This window comes from Athene noctua, chromosome 1, assembly GCF_965140245.1.
Source record: "Athene noctua chromosome 1, bAthNoc1.hap1.1, whole genome shotgun sequence".
In the NCBI taxonomy this organism is placed as follows: Eukaryota; Metazoa; Chordata; class Aves; order Strigiformes; family Strigidae; genus Athene; species Athene noctua.
In genome coordinates this window covers 56,538,996-56,560,135 of record NC_134037.1, presented here as the reverse complement: position 1 = coordinate 56,560,135, position 21,140 = coordinate 56,538,996, and the positions used below count along the sequence as shown (strand labels likewise).

General features: G+C 47.0%; 2 protein-coding genes across 3 annotated transcripts in view; one reads left to right on the top strand and one right to left on the bottom strand.

The window, feature by feature from the left end:
• The window catches only part of ROS1 (ROS proto-oncogene 1, receptor tyrosine kinase), a 75,142-nt gene extending 73,481 nt beyond the window's left edge, over positions 1-1,661 (top strand). The window contains exon 44 of the mRNA XM_074923741.1: positions 1,516-1,661. Coding sequence (XP_074779842.1) covers positions 1,516-1,661 — 146 coding nt within the window. The remainder of the gene's footprint in view (positions 1-1,515) is intronic.
• Positions 1,662-14,382: 12,721 nt separating this feature from the next.
• On the bottom strand, positions 14,383-20,482 carry VGLL2 (vestigial like family member 2). 2 transcript variants are annotated; one of them, XM_074923719.1, is made up of 4 exons: positions 20,395-20,482; positions 17,856-18,147; positions 15,573-16,088; positions 14,383-14,423 (listed from the first exon to the last, which is right to left on the bottom strand). In XM_074923719.1, exons 1-4 carry the CDS (start codon positions 20,473-20,475, stop codon positions 14,383-14,385), a joined length of 930 nt encoding a protein of 309 aa, XP_074779820.1. In that variant the 5' UTR covers positions 20,476-20,482. The 2 variants fall into 2 exon arrangements, with proteins under 2 accessions (XP_074779820.1, XP_074779829.1); XM_074923728.1 differs by lacking the exon at positions 15,573-16,088.
• Positions 20,483-21,140: the final 658 nt, after the last annotated feature.

The following is a 21,140-nucleotide window of genomic DNA, read 5'->3' as shown; positions in this document are numbered from 1 at the left end:
GGAAAAGAATATTTTGCAAAAATAGTGTTTCTTGCTTATTTTGTTCCCAAAGCTTGAAAAGTAAAACCAAGGCAAAGTATTTGATTTTTTAGCTCTTTTTCTCTATAATGAGAAACACAGGGGCACATAGGCTGAAAAAGGATTATAATATTTTATATATTCTGTAGTTCTTCAGACCTGTTGGGGAAAGAATTAGTAATGTATCTATATATCTGGTAAAAATATCTCAGTGACCTCATACTCACATTTGTGTAAACATCACCTCATCAGTTCCAGATACTTATACAGGAAACAAATCTGAATGCTCCTCTAGTGTTCTATACTTAGGCAGGTCAGCCGGCATATGTCTGGTCTGTAAATACCCAGTTTTACTTGGGTCCTTATTTTAAGGTTTCTCTCCTAAGAGTTTGCTGCAAACATGCCCTCAGCATTTTCCAGTGTGCCTGAGGGCTCCCATTAAAAGCTTTATTAAACAAAAACAAAATACAAAGAAAAGCTGTACTGGTTGGTAAAAGCTTGTTCGGGATTGAATTACTAAATATTGCCATAATAGTCCAGAACTGACAAAGTGAGTATCAAATGATTTTTCATAGCTGTCAGTCACTGTGGAATGTGACCACAGTTTGCTCTATGTCCCAATCCCCATCTTGCTAACAGGTTTCTAAAATCAAAATTATTCTGCAGAGTTTTCCTGTTAATCTTTCCTAGTGGACTCTAGCATGTGGAACAGACTTCTGACTTCATAGCTTGGGGGGTGTGTGTGATTATAGTGACATAGTAAATTGTATGTTGCCTGGTGCAACAGCACAACGCTTGCAATTATTTTGAACATATAACCTTGAATGTCACATGCTTAATTTTCCAGTTGTGAAGTAAAATAAGGAAGGAGTGTAATAAAAGAAGGCACGTTACAAAAGTAAATGAAAAAAATAGCAACAATTATAACTTGAGCCTTTAGTTAATAATTTTAACATTTTTAAAGATATATGCCCTGCAATAGATTTCAGGAAACTCTGTATATGTGAAAAACATCAAATTAGGGAAAAAATATGAAGTTTTTAGAAATGGGAAGAACCCACTGGATTGCCAAGTTTAAGTTTCTAGAAAGACAGAATATTACAAGTCCTCTAGAGAGACAGTATATAATGATTTAGTAGATAGAAAACTGCCTATTATACAGGACTCTAGCAGTATTATTAGCAGGGTTACATGAAGGTACAGATTAAAATCACTTTGGCTTTATGCAGGCTATCTTTACTACCAAAAGAAGCGAGTCATGTATTCATAACTGTAATGGTGCCTGTGGAGGTATGGATGGTGATGACCAGCCTTCCCTAAGTGATCTGCTTAAAGCTATAATCCACACAGGCAATAGCAGAAAATACTTTTGAATCACCAGTCCTTCTTTACGCAGTCACTAGACCAACTTTCTCCAACAGCTATCTGATTTTGTTTGCTTTCTAAGGCTACATGTATATCACTGTGCTGTTGTCTTTTCTTGTTTTTTAAATGTAGATAGTGATGTTCCGTGTGCAGATTCGGACAGTATTCTTTCAGCCATGATAATGGAAACAAGGAATCAAGAGGGCTTAAATTATTTGGTATTAGTCAAAGAAGGCAACAAAGATCAAGAAAGCAACAATTCTGCTGAAGTTAGTTAAGTCTGGTTCCCTGTGTTTGAAGGAAAGAGGGAAAGAAGAAAAAAAGCTCTACTAAAGAAGATATAAGCCAAGGAAAATATTCTGCACATCGTCATACTTACAGAGATGTCTTAAAAAACCCAGCAACTTTCTAAAACACTAAAACTACCAGAAAATATCATAAGGTACTGAACGATGTGTAGCAGAAGAAGACAACAATTACTTCTCTTTTGATTTTCTACATGTTATGGTTTGGGTGTTTCACAGTTTAAGGGAATAAAATTCAATCAGACAGCGAGTGGTTTTATTGTGGTGTTGATTAAATTTACACAATCACATATGCCTTAGACACAGTAGTCCTTCCAAAAAAGAGAGTGTTGGTATGCTGTTACAAAGAAGGAACCTATTTGCTCATGAAAAGAAAAAGCTGTTGAAATCTGGCTTCGTAGTGCACAAATAAGATTTTAAAAATTGAAAAATTAACATAAATCCTTACTGTATTTTTATGATCTCCAGATCAGAAAGCAATTGAAAAAGGGTGACTGGGGTGACTTGTCCACTGCTGGGAATGGTCTATTTCACTATGTAATTTAAACAAATGCTTGCAGTCATCTTGAATGTTAAGTTGCACAGTGACTTATCTGTGAATCTAGACAGCCCTGTTTTCTTACATTTATTTTCCTTTCCTTTCTAATGCTTATCATCCTTGCTATTTTTTATCAGACTGGGTGAAGTGAGATACTTTTCATTGATATGTTTGGAGATCACGTCAAAGTATGTAATAAAATGATATATAAATCATTACTAAATAAAAGACAGCGATAAGCTTTTTGGAATGTTTCATCATGAGCAGTAGCTTGCAAATTATGCAGAGTTATTCACTGATGTATAACAGGAAGCTAGAAACATGTTCTGTTTTTATGCAAATATTTGATAATGGGGGACACTGAAGAGTAGTAAAGGCACTATCTGATGTCAGAATGCATACATTTTTAAGATGCAACTCCACTGAAATTAAGCTTCAAAATTAAATGGAGATCCAACACAGATGAACAAGAAATTTGTTTTTTGACCGTTTTACTCAAATGGAATAGAAATTGAGAGCTTTTGTATTAGGATTCTTCAAAGTCCCTGACAAAGCCCATTCAAGCAGTCTGTAATTATATACATATTTTTTGTTCATCTACAAATGAGTGCAAAAGCCAGATTTCCTAATGGCAATTTCAGCACTTCACTATGCTCACCAGATCATGAGTGATGGATAAATAAATAAATGCTGTATAATGTTTCCTTCCTCTTCAAGTGCTGCTTGATTGTTTATAGAACCGTACCTTCCATTTCAATAACTTAAGCAACATTTGCTAACCCACAGCATGTGCTAGCCAGCAACCAGGAAGATCCCAGTCCTCTAGACACCCCACCTAGATGACTTGATGCGCGTGTGCAATTCCACTTAACTGAAGAGGATTACTCAGTCAGCAAAAAACAAACAAAGGTTTTGAAAATGAACAGGACTTATATGATATCTTTTTCTTTAGCAGGAGATGCCTTAAATACTGACAACATTTTTTCTAGACAACAGCTTTCACAGGCCTCATGACCACAACTGTGATGTGATAACCCAAGTCAATTCATTATGGTGTAGGTCTGAGTTGAAAAAGAATCATGAAAGATCCTATCCAACATGGGTAAACTGGGTTAGTGGGCAATAAGCATCAGTGACAGTCAGCAGTCAGAAGCAGCACCCCTGAGGTCTTGAAGTAGTCACAAATATACAAAGTGGCACAGAAAGAACGGTGGGGAGGTTAAGTCTTGGTTTGTCCACATTTTATAAGTGTTGCAAGACAAGACTAGTTTTAATGGAGGATTTATCACAGTGTGATGAGAAAGAAAATGTCAAGTTTAACACATTGCAAACAAATGAAAGCTCAGGATATTGACCAGTGATCTATGCCTTTTGCATCCAATAGTATGAAAAATGTATTGGACTGGATAAAACACAAATCTCTTGATTCAGATCTAAGAATCCTGATCTATAATTTGCTGAATTCAGTGGAGGACACGATACCTAACCTTCCCCATAAATGCAGTGATCTAAGGCATGCTCAGTGATACACTGTCAGCTCTGAGCAGGGTCCCACCCATTCTCCCTCTCTTATTTTCCTGCCTTAGAGAAGTATGCAAATGCAGCTATTCCACTGAGTTATGGTAAAGCTGAATTCGACGTGTGCAAACTTACCTCACTTGCATCCATCCGTGATGCTTCTCACAGAGTTTCTTAATTCTTCACATTTCTGTATCACCTTCCTCTTTATACATCTTCATGATTTCACCTTCTCTCTCCTTGAAGTGATGCTTCCTCCCTTCCTTTAAACTCTTCATGATGGTTCATGTTTTATTCATTCTTATTCACTATCAGGAGGACAACTCTCACCTTCAAGCAGCCAGCCTCTCATGACAGTTTCCATAGGCACTTTTGGAGAAAGTAATCTGCACATGTAATCTGTCACATGTAAGAGGTGACAAGAATGAAAGACCTTTTTAGAACATTCTTTCTTGGGCCTGTATATGTGTCTGATAGTTGGTAACTCCTCCTGTGGCAGATTAAAGGAAAGAGGCAAGAAAGCTTTGAGTTCAAGTGTCTTGACTTTCAAGGCTACAGGTTCTTAAATGGGTATAAGAGTGATAATGTAATTTAAAGGAAGTATGTGTTTAGGGGAGAAAAGAATCTTGACATATCAAAGAGGTTAAATGTGAAGTAAGGGCACAAGTGAAGCAATTGTGGTGACCACACTTGTGTGGCATACTGCTGAGACTCATCCTCAAATGTAGAAGCAATAATGTGCGTTTTTACCTTCTTCATTTAAGGTGCACAGTGATACTGAGTCTAGGGTGTGATATCTATGTAGTAAGAGGAATTCTGTCTGGATTCTCTTGTAAGCCAGAGGAATCTACCTAAATAAGAGGAGAAACATGTCCTGGGAAGATTCCCTCTGCAAAAGCTGGAGGAACCAGAAAGTGATGTCTGAAGTCTGAATCATAAATGCATGTGGGTTCTTGTCAGCAATTCCAAAAGCTTAACAAAAGCATTATTCTTAGGTTAATATAAAGCAGATGGATCCAGTCTTCACCTGCTGTAAATCAGGTTAAGTATGTTAAGCTATGCTGATGTACAGAGGTGGAGAAACTGCCTCCAAGACTTTAGCTTCTCAAGATTTGGCCTAATACAGGTAGACCTATGCCCAGCCAGTTCCTGAGCAAAAGATGGCTAATAGCCCTAAGCCTCCTCCTCTCCACTTTATTGATGAGCATGACATTACATGGCATGGAATATCTCTTTGGTTCGTTTGAGTTATCTGCCTTGTTGTGTCCCCTCCCAACCTCTTCTGCACTCTCGGTCTGTTCAGTGTGGGGGCAGAGTGAGAAGCAGAGAAGGCTTTGATCCTGTGCAAGCACTTTTCAGCACTAATTAAAACATTAGTGTGTTACCAGTATTGTTTTGTTTGCAAATATAAAACATAGCACAAGACAAGCTGCTATGAAGAAAAACTCCAACCCAGTACAGTCTCTAACCTGCCCAAGAAAAGGAGATGTGTGCACTCCAGCACTGACCAGGGGATGCCCTAGTCTCAACAGTTACTCTCAGGCTCTTTCTCATTCCTTGATGCCAGCACAGACGTTTGGTGAGATCACTGAGCAATGACGGTGAGCATACTTCTGGATGTGATACCACACACAACCCACTAGTGCTGGGCTCTCAAATGGCACTGACTGAACTCTGAGCCATGCTTGGACAGACATGGACATACTATGTGGCTTTAGTTGGCTTATTTAATCTCTCAACTGCAGACCTGACATCCATATGAATAGAAAAATATTTATTGCTACCTATGAAAAGTATTTACTACAACATAACACAAATGCTCTGGTGATTAATTAAAGTCTGTAAATTGTTTTGTACATGTGAAGGGCCAGGATAGATGTTACTTATTTACTAAGGAAGCATTTTTGGTGGCATCAATTCTAGGTCTGCTATCTTCAGTCCCCTTGGTCTACAGCAGGTGGTAACACCCAAATGTCAGTGCATTTCTGTTTTTCAGGGTTGCTTGCAAGGGCTTTTGAGCTGCACATACTGACAACAGATCTTTCCAAAACCTGTGTACCTCATGCTTTCCATTTGGGACTATGATAAAGATCCTACAAAGGAAAAACCAATGCTTTATGACAAAAATATTGAGTCCTTATTGGGTCAAAGATAAAGTTATGGAAAGTTTGCATGTAGCTGCTGCTGAGAGATATGCCAGGCTTCAGTGGGATCACTCTTATCCCCATGTGTCACAGAGGGAGTGCTCAGCAGTTTGACATGAGCTATGGGAACATGGCCGTCAAGAGCTCTGGAGGGAAAACTTACACAACTTGAAAAGAGAAATTTTTGAGATATGAAAGGCAAAAGACATGTTTGCTTGTATCACATAAGACTGAAAAACGTGGGGTGTCAAGATGATTCATTTGCCTTTTTTCCTCTGGGAGATTTTATTGTCAGTCATTCAGTAGCATCATTCCAAGGTTTGGGGAACTTAAAAATGACCACCAGAAAGGCAAAAGGTTGTGCAGCTACATTGCTAACACAAATATTTTCTACTAGTCTTTCTTACCTGCAAAAACAAGAAAGGGGCCAAGAAAGGCAAAAGCTGAGTTCACCACAGCCTTGCTTATTTGAGAAACTTGAGCCAGGACTCAGGGCTGAGACCAAAATTGTTATTCCTCAGGTTTCCTGGTACCCTAGATAACAGAGACTGGTAATCTCCTCCAGATTGCAAGGTCCCTCGGAATTCGATTCCCTCACCACTTGTATGGAAGTCACAAAAATCCTTACAGCAGGGACACGGCACCCTTTCTTCTCACAGCTGTTTTCAGCAGAGAAAGCTTTACCATATATTTGATTTGACCATTGTCTCCAATTTTTATCTTTTTTTTTTTTTTTCTTTGACTTCAGCAGCATGGTGCTTATGATGTTTTGAGTCCTGAAGTGTGGCTTTACTGAGCATAATCGGGTGAAACTGACCCTCTGTGATTCAGGTTTAGGACTATGCATTTTAATAATAACTGTGAAGGCAAGCTCTCCTCTAGATTTAATTTTACTTCTTTCTACACAAAGCTGATCTTCATTCAGCCTATAACAGATGTGAAAATAGTAATTACAGAAAGGAATGTCTGTAAAATAGCCCTGACAGGTCTGTTAATGATTAAAAAGTTCTAATTTATCTTAATTTCTTTTAATTGATTATTGAAAGTTTTTCTTGCACACACACACATTGGAGTGAGTTGCAGGAGCTTGCATATCAGGTGGATTTTTCAAACGATCATGGGTCTATTTATAATGACACTTGGCACCTCTAACTGACATTATGTTTTAACTCTAATAAATAACCAGAAACCCAGTGCATCAAAGCCAAGTGATGATGCCAAAATATTGTCATTATTGCCAGTGACATGACTGATACTGCCGTATAAAATAACCTTTTTTATAATGTGTTAACTTCTTCAGATGATGTCTTCCATTTGGAGGACGTTCATCACTGCCTTCTATCTTTTACGGTAAGAACAGAGCTGTAAAACAGCCACTCTCTGTTGGATATCAATCCCTTTTGCAATGCTGTTGACATAGGTGGATCTTCATTTTCCTGCTTTTTTTTTCCTCTCCTGTTTTCTCAGGCTGTTCTAGTGCTCATTAGGTATTAGGCCACTATACTGTCCTATGCAGTACAGTAAGCAACCACGGTTGCCTCTTCATCTGTCCTATAGGAAACTCTGTGGAGTTTCAACATTGTTTAGTAGCACCAAAATCTCACGACACTGATTAATATCCTGGTGTATTTCTCTACATGTATCCAATTTTCACACCTTTCCAGGACAGTTGACCTGTTCTCAGTAATTTCCAGTCACAAATGTATTTAGCTTTCTCTCACAGAGAAACAGGAAAGGCAGAACTCTGTGAGTCACAGAATTAACCTTTTATGAGAATATCTTCTCTCACATCTTCATATTTCTTCAGTCTGACATCACCACATACCCAGGGATGGAAACCTACTCACACAGTGCAGCCTTGTGTTCTTCAAGTAAGACCATGCCAGCTTTGTGTTTTCCTTGGTTTGTCTGCTGACATAGGCTTTGTTATCTTAACAGAGGTATCACTCCATAATTTTTGAGTCTGCTGCTTAAAGCATGAAGAATTATTCCTACCTGAGTCTACTAAAACAAGGTTAGTGGCCATGATAAAACACAGTGAGTTGTCAAACACATCCTCTTGCTTACCCCACTCAGAGATGACTCTTGGACTTAGTGGCAGCATCACCAGGTTAGACACTGACATATCACAAAAGCAAGCTGAGAAGGGACTATTGGTTCCCTTCATTAATACAGGTATCAAAAGTGAGGGAAAATGAAACATTTCAAAATAATGTCTTTGTACACTTAATCATGTCGTTTTGCAGCAGTTAAATTTAGGGGGTCACTAAGGGCTGGGTGACGTGTCACCAGGAAAAGGGTTTGAACTTACTGCAATTCAGTTGCCAGGCCTGCACGCAGTAGTCACGCTGCCACCAAAATCAAGCTTTCCCACTCCTCACTTTTGGGTTGCTCCCAATTTTTTTCAGAACTTTTCTCCATGGAATGCTTTCTGAAATGCCTACCTGTTTCCATATAGAAATTTATTTCTGGGGAAAAGTGTTAGTAAAATCCTCTTCAGCATTCTTTAATTCAATTTTATATTATATGATGAGTAAAGTACTTAATCTTGATGGAAGCAATATAAGAAAAGGTAGTGACAAACTGACTAGACCTGCAAGTACCCTTTTGCTACCGTGTTTGCGCAGTTGTGTTTTGGCTCAGATCACAGACTCCTGCAACTTCAGTGTAGTGTATATGTTTCTGGGGCATGAGAAGCAAAAAAAGAAATGCAAGCAAGAAGATGTCTTTTAGAAGACAGGCCTATATGCAAAGAGGTTGGGCTGTGACTGTTACTCTGAGGACTATGCAAATATAAAATGTGCAAATTCTTACCTGATTTACATGGGTTTTTTTTAAATTGCAAGAGTGGCAAGTTAAGTGGCAAAGCGAAATAGTAAAGTGCCCTGGGAAATACACTCCCAAAGAGAGTAAACAAAACCAAATACAAGTGCCCTCTTAAACACAGGATTTGCATTTTCTTAGCAGAATAAACTCTCTGCCTTGACTCTGTGCTCTCACTGAAGTGGAGGTCATGGCTAGTGACAACTGGGAGCTGTTCCTGGAGGCTCTCTTGCCTTTTTAGGTTATGAGGGTCTCTGTGAGTTTAGGATAATATGATTGACGGCTCCACTCCGGCCCCAATTAGCACCCTATAATTTATTAGCTTCTGCTTTCAGATTATGCGCTAACTTCACAAATATTTCAACCACGGAAACAGCAGCTATCAAGTGTCTCTTTCCTGATCCAGCTCACTGGGACAGCAGTTAAATACAAGGAGGGAGCTGTGCAGGTCTGTCAAGAGAGAATAATCATTTGTGTCTGTGCAACTGGGGCTGTCGCAGCTCTTTAGGACTCAGCTTGTGGAAAAAAACGGTTGTTCAGCTGTATAGGGGATTAGGGCTTGGTTCCTACCACAGGAATATGGTGCGGGAATGAGGCCAACGTGTAGGCTTTTCCAGAGAGGGTCTATGTTTGTGTAATTCTGTTTATCATAGAAATACTGATGTTTCAACTCCATGCAAATAGCACTCATAGGAAAGTTTGCGTCCTTCCTAATGCTGTTCCTTTGCTCCTCGTTGCTGCAGCATCAGGCCAGAGTAGTAAATGTAGGAGGGAGGAGACTGGGTGAGGCAGGAGAACAGAGATGGGATGGTGAGATGGAGAGTCAGGGCTGGGATCAGAAGTTGAGGACACGTCAAGAAGTTGGGAGGGTGTGATGAACGAGGAGGGCTCCTTACACCCATACCCAGACCAGGTCGGCAGTGGGGAGATGAGGCACCCTCAGTAACGTCCAGCGTGGTATTACATCTCTTAATGTGACAGCTCTCCTGTTTGGTATTTATCCTGCCTTTACCATGAATGTGAGGAGGCAACTAACACATCCCTAATGACACGCTCCAGTCCTCTGTCAGCATGTGTTTTTGTGGGCTGCAGGCAAAGGGAGGTGCTCGTGCATGAGTGGGGCTCAGGGATGTGCACCCCTGCACCCTGCACTTCTGCTACCTGAACCGCTGCACCCCACACAGGCTCCTCCAGCACCCTCTTCCCCTTCTCCTGCAGGACCTGATGCAGAGAGTGCAGGGGCAGGAGAAGGGGGACATGGCACCTTGGTGCCTCTCTGTTGCAATCTGCGCGAACAAGTTTGGTGCACGTTATTCACGGGTTATGCCTGACTAAGGAGGCGGTACAAAGTGCACTGCAAAGGTAACTCCTGTATGATTAGAGATGGACATGAACAGGGGACCCCTGCTAGCCGGAGCTGCTTGTCAGTACAGTCGGTTTAGAGAACAGCCTTACTGTGCTGGGAACTAAATTAAAAATACAGTTCCCAAGACTGTAGCCCCAAAGCTTAGTGGCTAACTGAAGTAAAGCTTTTTTCTTTTTTCTTTTTTCTTTTTCTTTTTCTTTTTCTTTTTCTTTTTCTTTTTCTTTTTCTTTTTCTTTTTCTTTTTCTTTTTCTTTTTCTTTTTCTTTTTCTTTTTCTTTTTCTTTTTTCTTTTATTTTCCTTTTCATTCTTTGTTTTTCTTTGAACCCTTATTTGCATTTTCCTATGCAAAATTCCCTAGCCTACAAAATTGATACCCCACTCCTCCAAATAATCACAACCCAAGTCTCTCTCCTTCCCCTGCTGCAACTGCTCCTCTGGGTGGCAGGCCAGGGAAGCCAGCCAGGACACCACAATCCCGCAGAGGAGCTGGCTCACCCTTCTGTAATCAAAAGGGCATGTTAATTACAACCCTTGCCCAGAAAAAGATGCACAAGAACTGCCAGTCAGATAACCCTGGTGCATCCAAAACTACCAGCACCATTTTCCTCTCTTCCAGGAAGGGACCAACCTTTAAGCACACGCTAGAGCTTGTCATGAACCTAAATAGGACTTCAAAGGGAAGGCGAGAAGGGACTGCAGTCCGTCCTGACCCAAGGAGGAGACAGGGCAGATACATTTCCCCAGAGACGGGCAGCACACAGTCCAAGGGAGGCACAGGGAAGGCACAGGGGATTACTCAGACTCTCTTTCACTCTCTCTCTCCTTCCCTCCTCCTCCTCCTCTGCTCCTATGAAAACATGACTGGAAAAGGAGGTGGGAAGTAAGCAATGTCACCCTAAAGCTCTCCAACATTAGACTGTAAGTGCAGGGGCACATATATATGTCTAAGAGCTCCGTGCTACATTCTTGCAACTGCAGCTATACTGAAGCAAAACCCTCGCTAAAATAAAGTGGAGAGTGTGACTACAAATATTACGTCCCATCCCGTGTCCATCCTTCCCTTGACAGATCACTATTAACCTCAGAGTCCATCAAACCAGTATTTTAATCTTTGTTCCTTCATGCTTTGGTAGTTTTCAGTTCTTTTCAGAATGGGAAATAAATGTCTGCAGTGATTAAGCCCAGGGCTCACTTTGCGAACTCCTACAAACTGCTCTGGCTCAGCAGCAGCGGATACTCTCGCTATGCCCACTACTGCCGTGCTCTGCAAGCAGATCCCCTCCCTCTGCCTCCTGCCCTACACTCTGCACGAACAGGCCTGGAGCTGTGTTTGTTCGTCTGTCCCAGACGGGCTAGTCTGTCAGGTGGGTAGCTAGAGAGCACAGGCCAGTGCTAACCTGAGTGACACTCGGAAAGGGGCCGCAGGAGGATCTGCTCTTCAGGCTGCAGGAGCAGCGACTCACAGCCCTGCTCTTTCGGTGTGTGACAAACAGGTGACAGATAAAGCATATGTAACATATAGGAAGGGTTTCTTTTGTATTTTCAGATTTCCTGCAAGCATTCATGATTAAGCAAGAAATAACCTATGATGCAAAGAGGAATAAAACAGACTTGAGAAATGGCACCAAGGTTATTTGCACTTACTGCACTAGGAGCTGTGGCTCCAGTCCTGCAAAGACACATGCCCAAGTCTTAAAGGTAGGTGCTGTGAGCAGTCCCATTGGAGACAGAATAACAGAGTGAGCAAAACTCTGCGAGGATTAGACAAAATAGGGCAGGTGTGCTTTCAGACTGCAGTCCATCTGGAGTAGGAGCATTTTTAAAATGCACACTTAACCCCTTAAACCACAATCTTGACTTTGCTGTTTGGATGCTTTCACAATACAACAATAAAAAAGAGTACCTAGAGGGCAAATATTGAAACCAATATTCATGTATTCATTGCATAAATTCTTGTGTTTGAAAACATTCACAGACAAAATGAATTGTAAATACCAATGAAGTAAATCTGGTTTGTGCTTACATGAGCATTTCCAAACATATTTGGGCTGTATTGCCCAGCACTCCTCATTATGGATTGTAGAGGTGATGGGGAAAAAAGAAAGAAAAAAGAAACTATTGTAGTGAAGCACAACCAATGATAGAGCCATATTAATATTTTTAAAAAAAAAAAAAACAACTTTAAAAACAGCCTAAGAAAACCCACAGGCAAACGCTCACAGAATGATCCTGTTATCTCCAAGCCTCTGCAGCAATAAAGTTAAATGCCATTTTTAGTTACTTTTCTCCCGCAAAGTGCTGCTGCCTTCTTGAGAGACACCTCAGAACATTTTTGGTTTAACCAGTAATATAAATTCTAGAGCCCTTCCCTTGCCCTTTACAGCTTGCTGGGGCTCTGGCTAATTGGAGGCTGAGGGCGAAATGCTCAGGGGTATGTCTGGCTGAAGAAATCATGGCAAGTCACCTCCTGCCATTTGCCGAGCTCTGGCCGGGGATGCTCTGCACACATTGCTCCTTGCCAGCTTCTCACAGTATTTACTCACACTGCTTTATCATACTCTTACTATTAGGACTCCTATACTTTCCCAGAAATGGAGTTATTGCTGAGCTGAAACCTAGGAGAAGTGAGTTTGGGTTATTCATAACTCCATTTCTGACACATGATGAACATTATGTCAGATTATGTGAGAGTGTCAGAAGGTAAAAACTCTCACCACAGAATGGAAGTCCATTCTGCTGCTTCTCTTAGTATGAGAGGGATAATGTTAGGACTCTATCCTTACATGCATAAAACTTTGTTAGCCTTTGAAGACATTACATTAAGAAAAAACAGAATAAAAACAAACAAAACAAACACGGTTGTGTTGGGATCCGATATTTTGCATGTAAAAAAGTTAGCTTTAAGTCTAGGGGGAAATTGAAACTCCATTTCTGCACTGTTTCATTAATTATTCATCACCCTGTAATAGCATTTTAATATTGCACTAATAGTGCAATAGCAATGCTAAATGCTACAGTTCCCTCTTCTATTAGCTTCATGAAGAACCATCTGTTATTATAGAGCAGCACTCTTACTTTAACCCATCTTACAGACACCATACACTAAAATGTAGCACTGCAACAATCTTGCATTTTCTTAACTTTTGTATTTATCACTGTAGTTTTTACTCACTAAGGAAATATTTTCAACTGCTAGGTTTTCTATTTATCTTTACTGCAAAGTAATAAAATAATTCACTTCATCCACATGACGGGTATTTTCCCTATTTCATCCTGAAGACTCTAGTTTGCCTCATTTCTCTTATTTAGCTTTAATTCTTCATTAAAGCACACAGGGTGAAAGAAGGAGATACCTTTAATGCAGCTTTCCTACTGTTAAATAGATATCTTATCCCGCCTTTCAAAACAAATGAAAAAATTATTAAAGTGACAAAACGACAGCGACAAGTAGACAAAGAGAAATGTTAGAGGCAACTCAGACCTATCGTCCATCATGTGCCTTTCCTTCTGGTGTTCCCCTTAAAGGCTGTTGGGTTGAGGGCATGTTGTTCTTCACGGGTTTCCTTCCTCCCCCTGCTTTAAGAGGGTTTTACTTTCACCAGAAAATGTGTCTTGTAGAAAAAAACAAAAACAAAAACAAAACACAACCAAACAACCGTTATATATCCAATACAAATGTTGTGCCAAACTCTGAGAAGCGCCACGTTGGTTTTCGTCTTTCTGGGGTTTGAGCAGTTGTGCGTGGAACAGCTGCATCTCTGTAAGCCCAGGGCAGGTGGCCCCAGCCACACACTTGCCACTCAGAACCACAAAGCTGAAAAATCTGACCGGTTCCTTAATAGTCCAGAAATGTTCACGAGTTCCAGTTTCTTCTCCTTTTACTTTTCTATAATGTAAACTAAAAATCCAGTTCAAAACTGCTAAGTAGCTTTCCCATGTTTGCATTCGAGAAATAATTTTCACTGTCATAAAAAAATATTCACACCCTAAAAAAAAAAACCCCAACCACAATTTCCTCTGCCCTCTGTATGAAGGCCAGTGGTTTTGCATCACCATCCATGACGTCATTTGACTCTTTTAGAGTAGTCTGACCGCAGTTCTGGGTGTGGGGTCTGCTTAAATAGAAGTTCAATGTCTTTGGCTCTCCTCTTGCAATGGAAGGATTTTCTTCTCCAAAATAAGTTTAAAGTACCATCCTTGAAGTGCCAGGTCCTTTTAAGTCCTGTTGTCTTTCCCCGAGCTGCAGGGCCATTGTGGGCTTGGAAAAGGGCAAGGGGGGATCTGAGAGTCTTTGAGTCAGCACGTCAGCTCAGAAGGGATCCGCCACAGAAGGAGTAACGGCGAGCTGCAAACCAAGATCAGAAGCTGTTACAAACTGACTCGATTTCAGCTCTGAATGCCACCTTGTCTAACAGGCAGAGATCTACAGGGGAGAGCCAGGGGAAGAAGAGTGAAGGACAGCTCTAAAACCAGTATAGATCCTTGCTTTTATCCTGAGGCTGCAAACCTGAAAACGGAGAGAAGAAAAAAAGGAAAGAAGAAAAATAGGTACAGGTGTTTAAGGACAGAGAAAGACAAACTGCATATCTGCCAGCTGAGATCAGAAAATCAGTCTAAAGCATGGGCTCCCTGGAGCCCCAGGAGGCTGTGAAGCAAGAAGAGCCCAAGCTAGACTGGAGAGAGACACACGTCCCTTCTGCCTAAATTGAGGCTACTGTAAGGAGACATTTGTGGCTGCAATAACCCAATTTCAGCACAGAGAACTGTCACCAGATCAGGCTTTCCTTGCCCCCACAGCCACTGACTCAGGAACCACCACTGCTGGCTATGCCTGTGTCACCTTTTTGTCACTACTATGGCCACACAGCCTTACCTCCAGGCACCACATCAGGCATAGGGTACCACTACCAGGGGAAAACCATTGTCCTTTTTGTTCACCAAATGCAATTGTGCTTTCCTCTCAAAAACTGGGAGATAAAAATAAATAAGGAGAAGAGGTAGTTCATGAACGTGTGTGGGGTCGAGAAATGACTTGCTCTGCTGTGGCTGCCCACACTTCTGCCCTCAGGGCAGCCTGTGGAGGGAGCCAGGCAGTGACCTTTGGGGCAGTTCTGTTCTGCTCCCAGCTCTCACTGCTCAAGGCAAGAGCAGGGCCAGAGCCAGGACAAGAGTACCTCAGAGCAACCTCAGGGCATGTTTGCAGGTGCCAGAAATTCAAAGGATGTTGCTGGGAGGGGTGTATGTGTGTGCTATGTTGCCCTGTCCCATTCTTCCCCCTTCCTTTCCTCACTAGCCTGGCCTGAGAGCCCCAAGAAGGTTACCCAGGGCAGAGCTCAGGTGTCTCCCATGGGCCTTCCATCCCCAATTTGTTCCCCCACAGCAGCACCCCAGCGGCCCCACCACAGGGGTCCTTCCCTACTACTACGGATTGTGTGAGGGAGGCAGGAGTGCAGCTGAGCCAGGGGATCTGGAAGAACCAAAGGCAACTCTTTACCTGCATCCACATTGAGGCCGAGGCTCTGTGCCATGTCCCCCGCTGCATTGGGGAAGGGTCCCGGCGCCGTCCAGGCTGCGGCAGTGCCCGTCTCACTCTTGCCCAGTTCGCAGGGGGGGCTGACCGGCGTGGGCACGGAGGCAGGGGTGAGGCGGTGGGGGCGGACGGAGGCGGTGGGCACCAGCAGGGAGCCGTAGCGGGGGTCGAAGTGGGGCCCGTAGACCTCGTGCATGGTGGCGGGGCGGGCGTAGGCAGTGCTCTGTGTGCCGATGTAGGGGTGGTGGTGGTGGTGGTGGTGGTGATGGGCATGGTGCCAGGGCTCGGGGCCACCCTGGTGCAGATGGCCATGCAGAGAGGCCGGCGCATAGGGGTCAGCAGCAGCAGCGGCAAAGGGCAGCTCGCTGTGGGCGGCAGCTGCCAGGGGGCTGCTCAGGGTGGCTGGGACCGAGGAAGGCTGGTATGTGCTGTTCCAGAAGGATGGTGGGAAGCTGCGCTGGTTCATCGGGAAGGAGCCATCTGGGTGAAGGGAGTGGGAGAGAAAGGAAAGGCAGCAGTGAGCACACCAATCGAGCCCTGATCTCCTTTCCCTAGGGCTCTGCCCCTCCCCAGATCCTCCCAGACCAGCTCTCGCATTCCCTTTATCCCCCAAACAACTGCCAAACACAAGAAATTGCTCCCAACAAGTACAGATGCATTTCCAGCTAAACATCTAACAGCCCTATCCCAGGGCTTACCCATGATCTTTCCCATGATACCGAAACTATTTGTTTCAGGTTTCTTTTAGTACATATTTAGGGGAAAGGCTGTTGTCTAAGGTGTGGGAAACATCTCTTTTCCTCAGTAGTGGAAACTGAGGAGTCAGAGCTTTTATGCACCACAGCAATTTCCAGGGCTGATTTTTCTTGTTTGCTTTTGTAGTAATCTCCCAGTTTAAGTACTTACACCCAACACCTCGGAGGATGCACAACCCTGCCAGAAATGTGGCTGCTGCCTCAGTGTGGTTCCAAAGTGGGCAGGAGCAGCACGAGATGTGACTACAAACCAGCCTGAATTTTCTAAACATCTGAGGGCAATTTCCCATCTATTACACAGGACTTAACACCTGTTTCTTGGGTATATTGCTAACATATTTCGGAAGTGCTCTGCAGATCTTTGGAGACTGGCAGGGCACAGGACAAGGATCCTACATTTTCTTTGCCTGGTAAGCAACATGCAAGGTGGACTAGTTATTATTAATAGCACAGATAGACATTACACATTATTAATTGGGAATGCACAGTGTTCCCGAGACAAATAAAAATGCGCTCCTGATACGCATTTGCCAGGGAGGTACGTCAGCTCTGCACCCTGGTATTACTCAGGAGAAAGGGAAGCAGTTCATGACAAGCAAAGAACTCTCCTCTCCTGCCATCAATTCCAGCGCTGAATATCTTTCACCCGTGAAATATTTAAACTACTATTTCATTCTTAGAAATTGCTGACAGCAATTCATGGGGGGGCTGGGAAACTGGCTCTCAGCTGGGCGGGTGTCCCTGCGAAGGAGGGTCCCCAAAACTGCCCCAAAAGAAGTGTCTGCCCTAACTCCCTGGTGGGCAGAGGGTGGGGAATGTGATTTCCCTCTGCCATGGGTACCCCCAAGGGCTCGTCCAGAGTAAATCAGGCATGGCTACAGAGAGCTGTGCACCTTGCCAGTGCAGGGCCGCTGCCGTGGGCAGGTCTGAAAGCCCTCATTTTCAGAAAAGTAGGGTCCTTGTCTCTGCTCCAGCAGCAATCAGGGTGGTGATACATGTAGGGCGAGACACAGGGACACGCTATCTGGTTTTCAGTGGTGGGAAGCTGGTGAGACGGTTCCCAACCTTGGTTTTTGCTCTGTCCCCATCACTGATGATGACCACTCCAAACTTAAAGCTGCCCCTGAGAGGTCAGCAAGGGAGGTGCTTGCCACAGCCACAGCGAGGGGGTTCCTTTGCCACTTTTTTGGTTGCAGCCCCCACCCGCTAAATCTCCTATAAAGGCGAGATTCAGCTCCCCGGAACGCCTCCCAGGCTGCTTCCTCCTAGATCCCCGCAGCCCGGTGCGAACAGAAAGGTTTATTTTTTGCCTTTTTTGCCCCCTAAAAGGGTCAGCCTGCTGGCGGCTCCCAGCCCGGGGCTGCCGGCTCCTAGGTGCTGCCCGCCAGGGACCCGTGGCCGGCGGAGGGGAGGAGGGTGCCCCGGGGCGGGAGAGGGATCCGCCGTCCTGCGCGCCCCCGCCGCGCCCCCCCGCGCAGCGCTCCGCGCTCACCCCGCCAGGAGCCGGCGCTCCTCGCCGCCTTGGCACTGCCGAGGGAGAAGCTGCTGGGCTGGCTGAGGGCCCGGCTGAAGTGCTCGTCCACCACGGCGCTGATGTCCCCCTGGAAGTAGGTGAAGAGGACGCAGCGGGAGTTGATGTACTCGGCCTCGGGGGGCCGCTCCTTCTCGGGGCTGCAGTCCTCCTCCTTGATGCTGGCCGCGGGGTGGCTGGAGAAGGAGCTGCTGGCGCTGGGGCTGCTGCCGCTCTCCGGGGCTTCTTGCATTTTGGAGTAAAAAGCGAGTTTCTGGAGGGGAAAAAAGAAATAAAAGAAAATAGAGCGGGTCACGCAGCGCAGCAAGGAGCGCTGGCCCTCCCCGTGCCGCCAGGATGCAGCGCCGGGCCCTCTCCCGCGACCTTTCCGAGAGGATGCACAAGTCTGGTCCTCGGCTGCCCGCCGCCCCCCGGCAGCACCCCCCACCCCTCACCTGCATTTCTGCCCACCCCGAGGAGGCAGCAGAAGGGCTGCAAATAGGGCTGGGGGCCCCCCGAAACCCAGAGATGCCGGCCGGGATGGAGCAAGCCGGCCGCCAAAGTCCCGCACACGAAGGCACTTTGCAGGCCGGGTTTTGGGGGGGATGGCGGCCGCCAAGAGGCTGAAATGCGGGAGGTGTGGGTTCCGAGACGGGGGGGCGCAGCGCCGGCAGGGGGGGGGAAGGCGGGCGCCGCTCGGTCCCCGGCTCGCAAAATCTGCCACAAAGAGTGTCCCGTAACCCACAGCGGCGAGGAGGAGGAAGGGAAAAAAGAAAAAGAGAAAAAAAAAAGTTGGCAGCCTCAAACACGTTTCAGGGCAAAAAGAGCGTTTCCCTGGCCAGCGAGAACCTTCAGGTATTTCCTACAGGATTGTTCTGTTTTTACTGGATTCCGCTGGGTGGGAAAACAGCGGGCGTTGAGAAGTTTGCTGGATGCTTCCCATCTTCCCTTTATCCGCGTTAGCGTGTCCGCAGCTGCTGGGAGTTTCTTAGAAATAAGCGAGGGGACGCGGAGTCCGGACTGGGCCGCTGCGGGCAGAGCCGTGGGGCGGGCTGCGGGGGAAGCACCGAGGGGACGGGGCAGAGCCTTAGGCCAAGACACGCGAGATATTTAATAATGTCACTCCTTCATGACGGCCGCTTTTCCACTTGGCTCCCGGCTCGGCCATTGAGGTAATGATCATCCCCCTAAATAATGTCACGGAGCCGTGTGCGGGGGGATGGGGTGGGGAGGTGAGGAGGGGGGGGTGGGGGGGGAGGGTAAGGCAAGGTGGGGGAAGACATCATCTGCTATTTGTAACAGGTATTCTGGCCCCGCTGCCAGGCGCTGGAGGTGTCACACGGGCCACCCCGCCGGGGGCTGCGCGGAGCCGCGGGGGGTGTGCGGAGCGGGGCCACTCGCCCCGGCACTGGCCCTGCACGGCGGGGGCTGCCGCCCGCCCCGCTCCCCGGGCGCTGCGGTCTCTATCCATCCCCTTCTTCGTTTTGTTGGAGGAAGAAGGAATTCATTTCTGGGAGGAATAACGGGGCGGGAAAAAAAAAAAAAAAAAAAAAAAAAAAAAAGAGGAACACAGAGGGCGAAAGGGAACGCGGTGTGCTGCAGGTGCAGCCCGGGGAAACGGGCTCTGACCCACGCGGGACAGTGCGCGTCTGTGCGTGCCGCCAGACGTCCCCGCGGCCGGCGGGAGCCTGTTATCGAAATCCGGGGATTAATCGATGCCCGCGACAGCCCGGGCGGAGCTGCAGGCAGCGCGGCGGCGAGACGTGGCTCCCGGCCACGAAGCACTCGCGGGTCCCGAAGGCGACCGCCGCCGGCGGGGCCCGGTGGGACCAGGGGACGGGCCGCGGTCCCATCGCCGAGCGGGAGCCGGGAGCGGGGAGCGGGGAGCATCCCCGCGGCCCTGCCGCACCCCAGCCTTGCCTCCGCCTCAGGGCCGCGGGGCTTCCTCCCCCCGGGACAAACCGGGGAAACCCTCAGGCTCCCGGCACCCTCGCCTCGCCCCCTCCCAGAGGGTAACCCCGGAGCACCCCCCTCCAAGGCGGCTGCTGAAATACCTGCCCGAAGCGGCTCCCGGGATGCCGGCGCACAGGAGGGGGGAGCGATGCCCCGGGCAGCCCGGCCTCGCCGCTCCCGGTGGGCCCCCGGCGGACCGCGGGCGCTCGGATGGAGCCCGTCCCGCCAAAGGTGTGTGTGGGGGGGCGGAAATAAAAAAAACCCAACCAAAAACTAAAACCTCTAAAAAGCCACCGCAAGGTTAAAACCGCGCTCTCGCCCCCAAGGCACCCCGCAGCCCGCCGGTCGCCGCCGGGGTACGTACCCTGCCGAGCCCCGCGCCAAGGTGGGATGCGGTTCTGCTCCGCTCACCATCGCAGGCTCCCGGATCTCCCCCCCACCCCCACCCCCCCCCTTTCTCCTCCCCTTCTCCTTTTCACTTTTTCCTTTTGGTAAGGCCCCAGACGGCCATCCTCCGGCCGACACCCCTCCCACCCCCTGCCTCTTCCCCGCTGCCCCCCGCACGTACCTGGTGATAGGGGCTGTAGGCTGCGGCGAAGTAGGGCTGGGGAGGACCGTAGACTTGGTACATAACATCCAAACAGCTCATGGCTGGCCGCGGCCGAGAATTATTTTTTCCCTCATCAACTCGTGTTCCGCGAAGTGGAGCTGTGCTTCGCGGGAGGGAGGTTCCCGGGGGTTAAGAGGCACCACTCATTGGTGGGAGGAGTGAGGGGGGATGAGACCGCGCTGGGCTGAGATGACACCCCCTCAGCGCCCTCCTTCCCTGCCTCCCCCCTCCCTATAGCGCGGCTCCCTCCGGCAAACGCACCGGGGCCGGAGGGACTCCGCGGCCGCCGCGGGAGCTTCAGCCCAGGGGCCGGCGGGAGCAGGGGAGGGGGGGGGGGGGGGGCAGGGAGAGCCCCCTTCTGCAGCCGGGGCTGCCGGGGAGCGGCGGGGCGGGAGGCGCGGGGGGAGCTCCGCACCCGGCCCCCGGCCCGGCCGAGCAGGGACCCGCCGGCAGCCGCGGGGTTCGGGGGGGAAGCGGGGGGGAAGCGAGCGGCGGAGGGGGGGGCAGACCCTCTCTGCCTGCATTTCATTTATTTTCATTTATTTTATGTCATGTGCTTACGGTGCCCGGGGGTGCTGCCCCGCCTCCGGTGCCGGGTCCCTCCGAGCCCCCCGCCCTGGTCAGACGCCCCCACCGCCCCCCGCCTCGGCGGGTCCCGCTGCCCACGGGGGCGAAGTGGGGCTCCGGGAAAGAACGGCAGGGGT

Excerpts from the sequence above, each read along its gene's own strand:
- VGLL2 (XM_074923719.1), bottom strand. The coding sequence starts at position 20,475 with ATGAGCTGTTTGGATGTTATGTACCAAGTCTACGGTCCTCCCCAGCCC. Across the intron at positions 18,148-20,394 it reads CCTACAGCCCCTATCACCAG|AAACTCGCTTTTTACTCCAA; the intron begins GTACGTGCGGGG and ends TTTCCCCTCCAG. Across the intron at positions 16,089-17,855 it reads GAGCGCCGGCTCCTGGCGGG|ATGGCTCCTTCCCGATGAAC; the intron begins GTGAGCGCGGAG and ends CCCTTCACCCAG.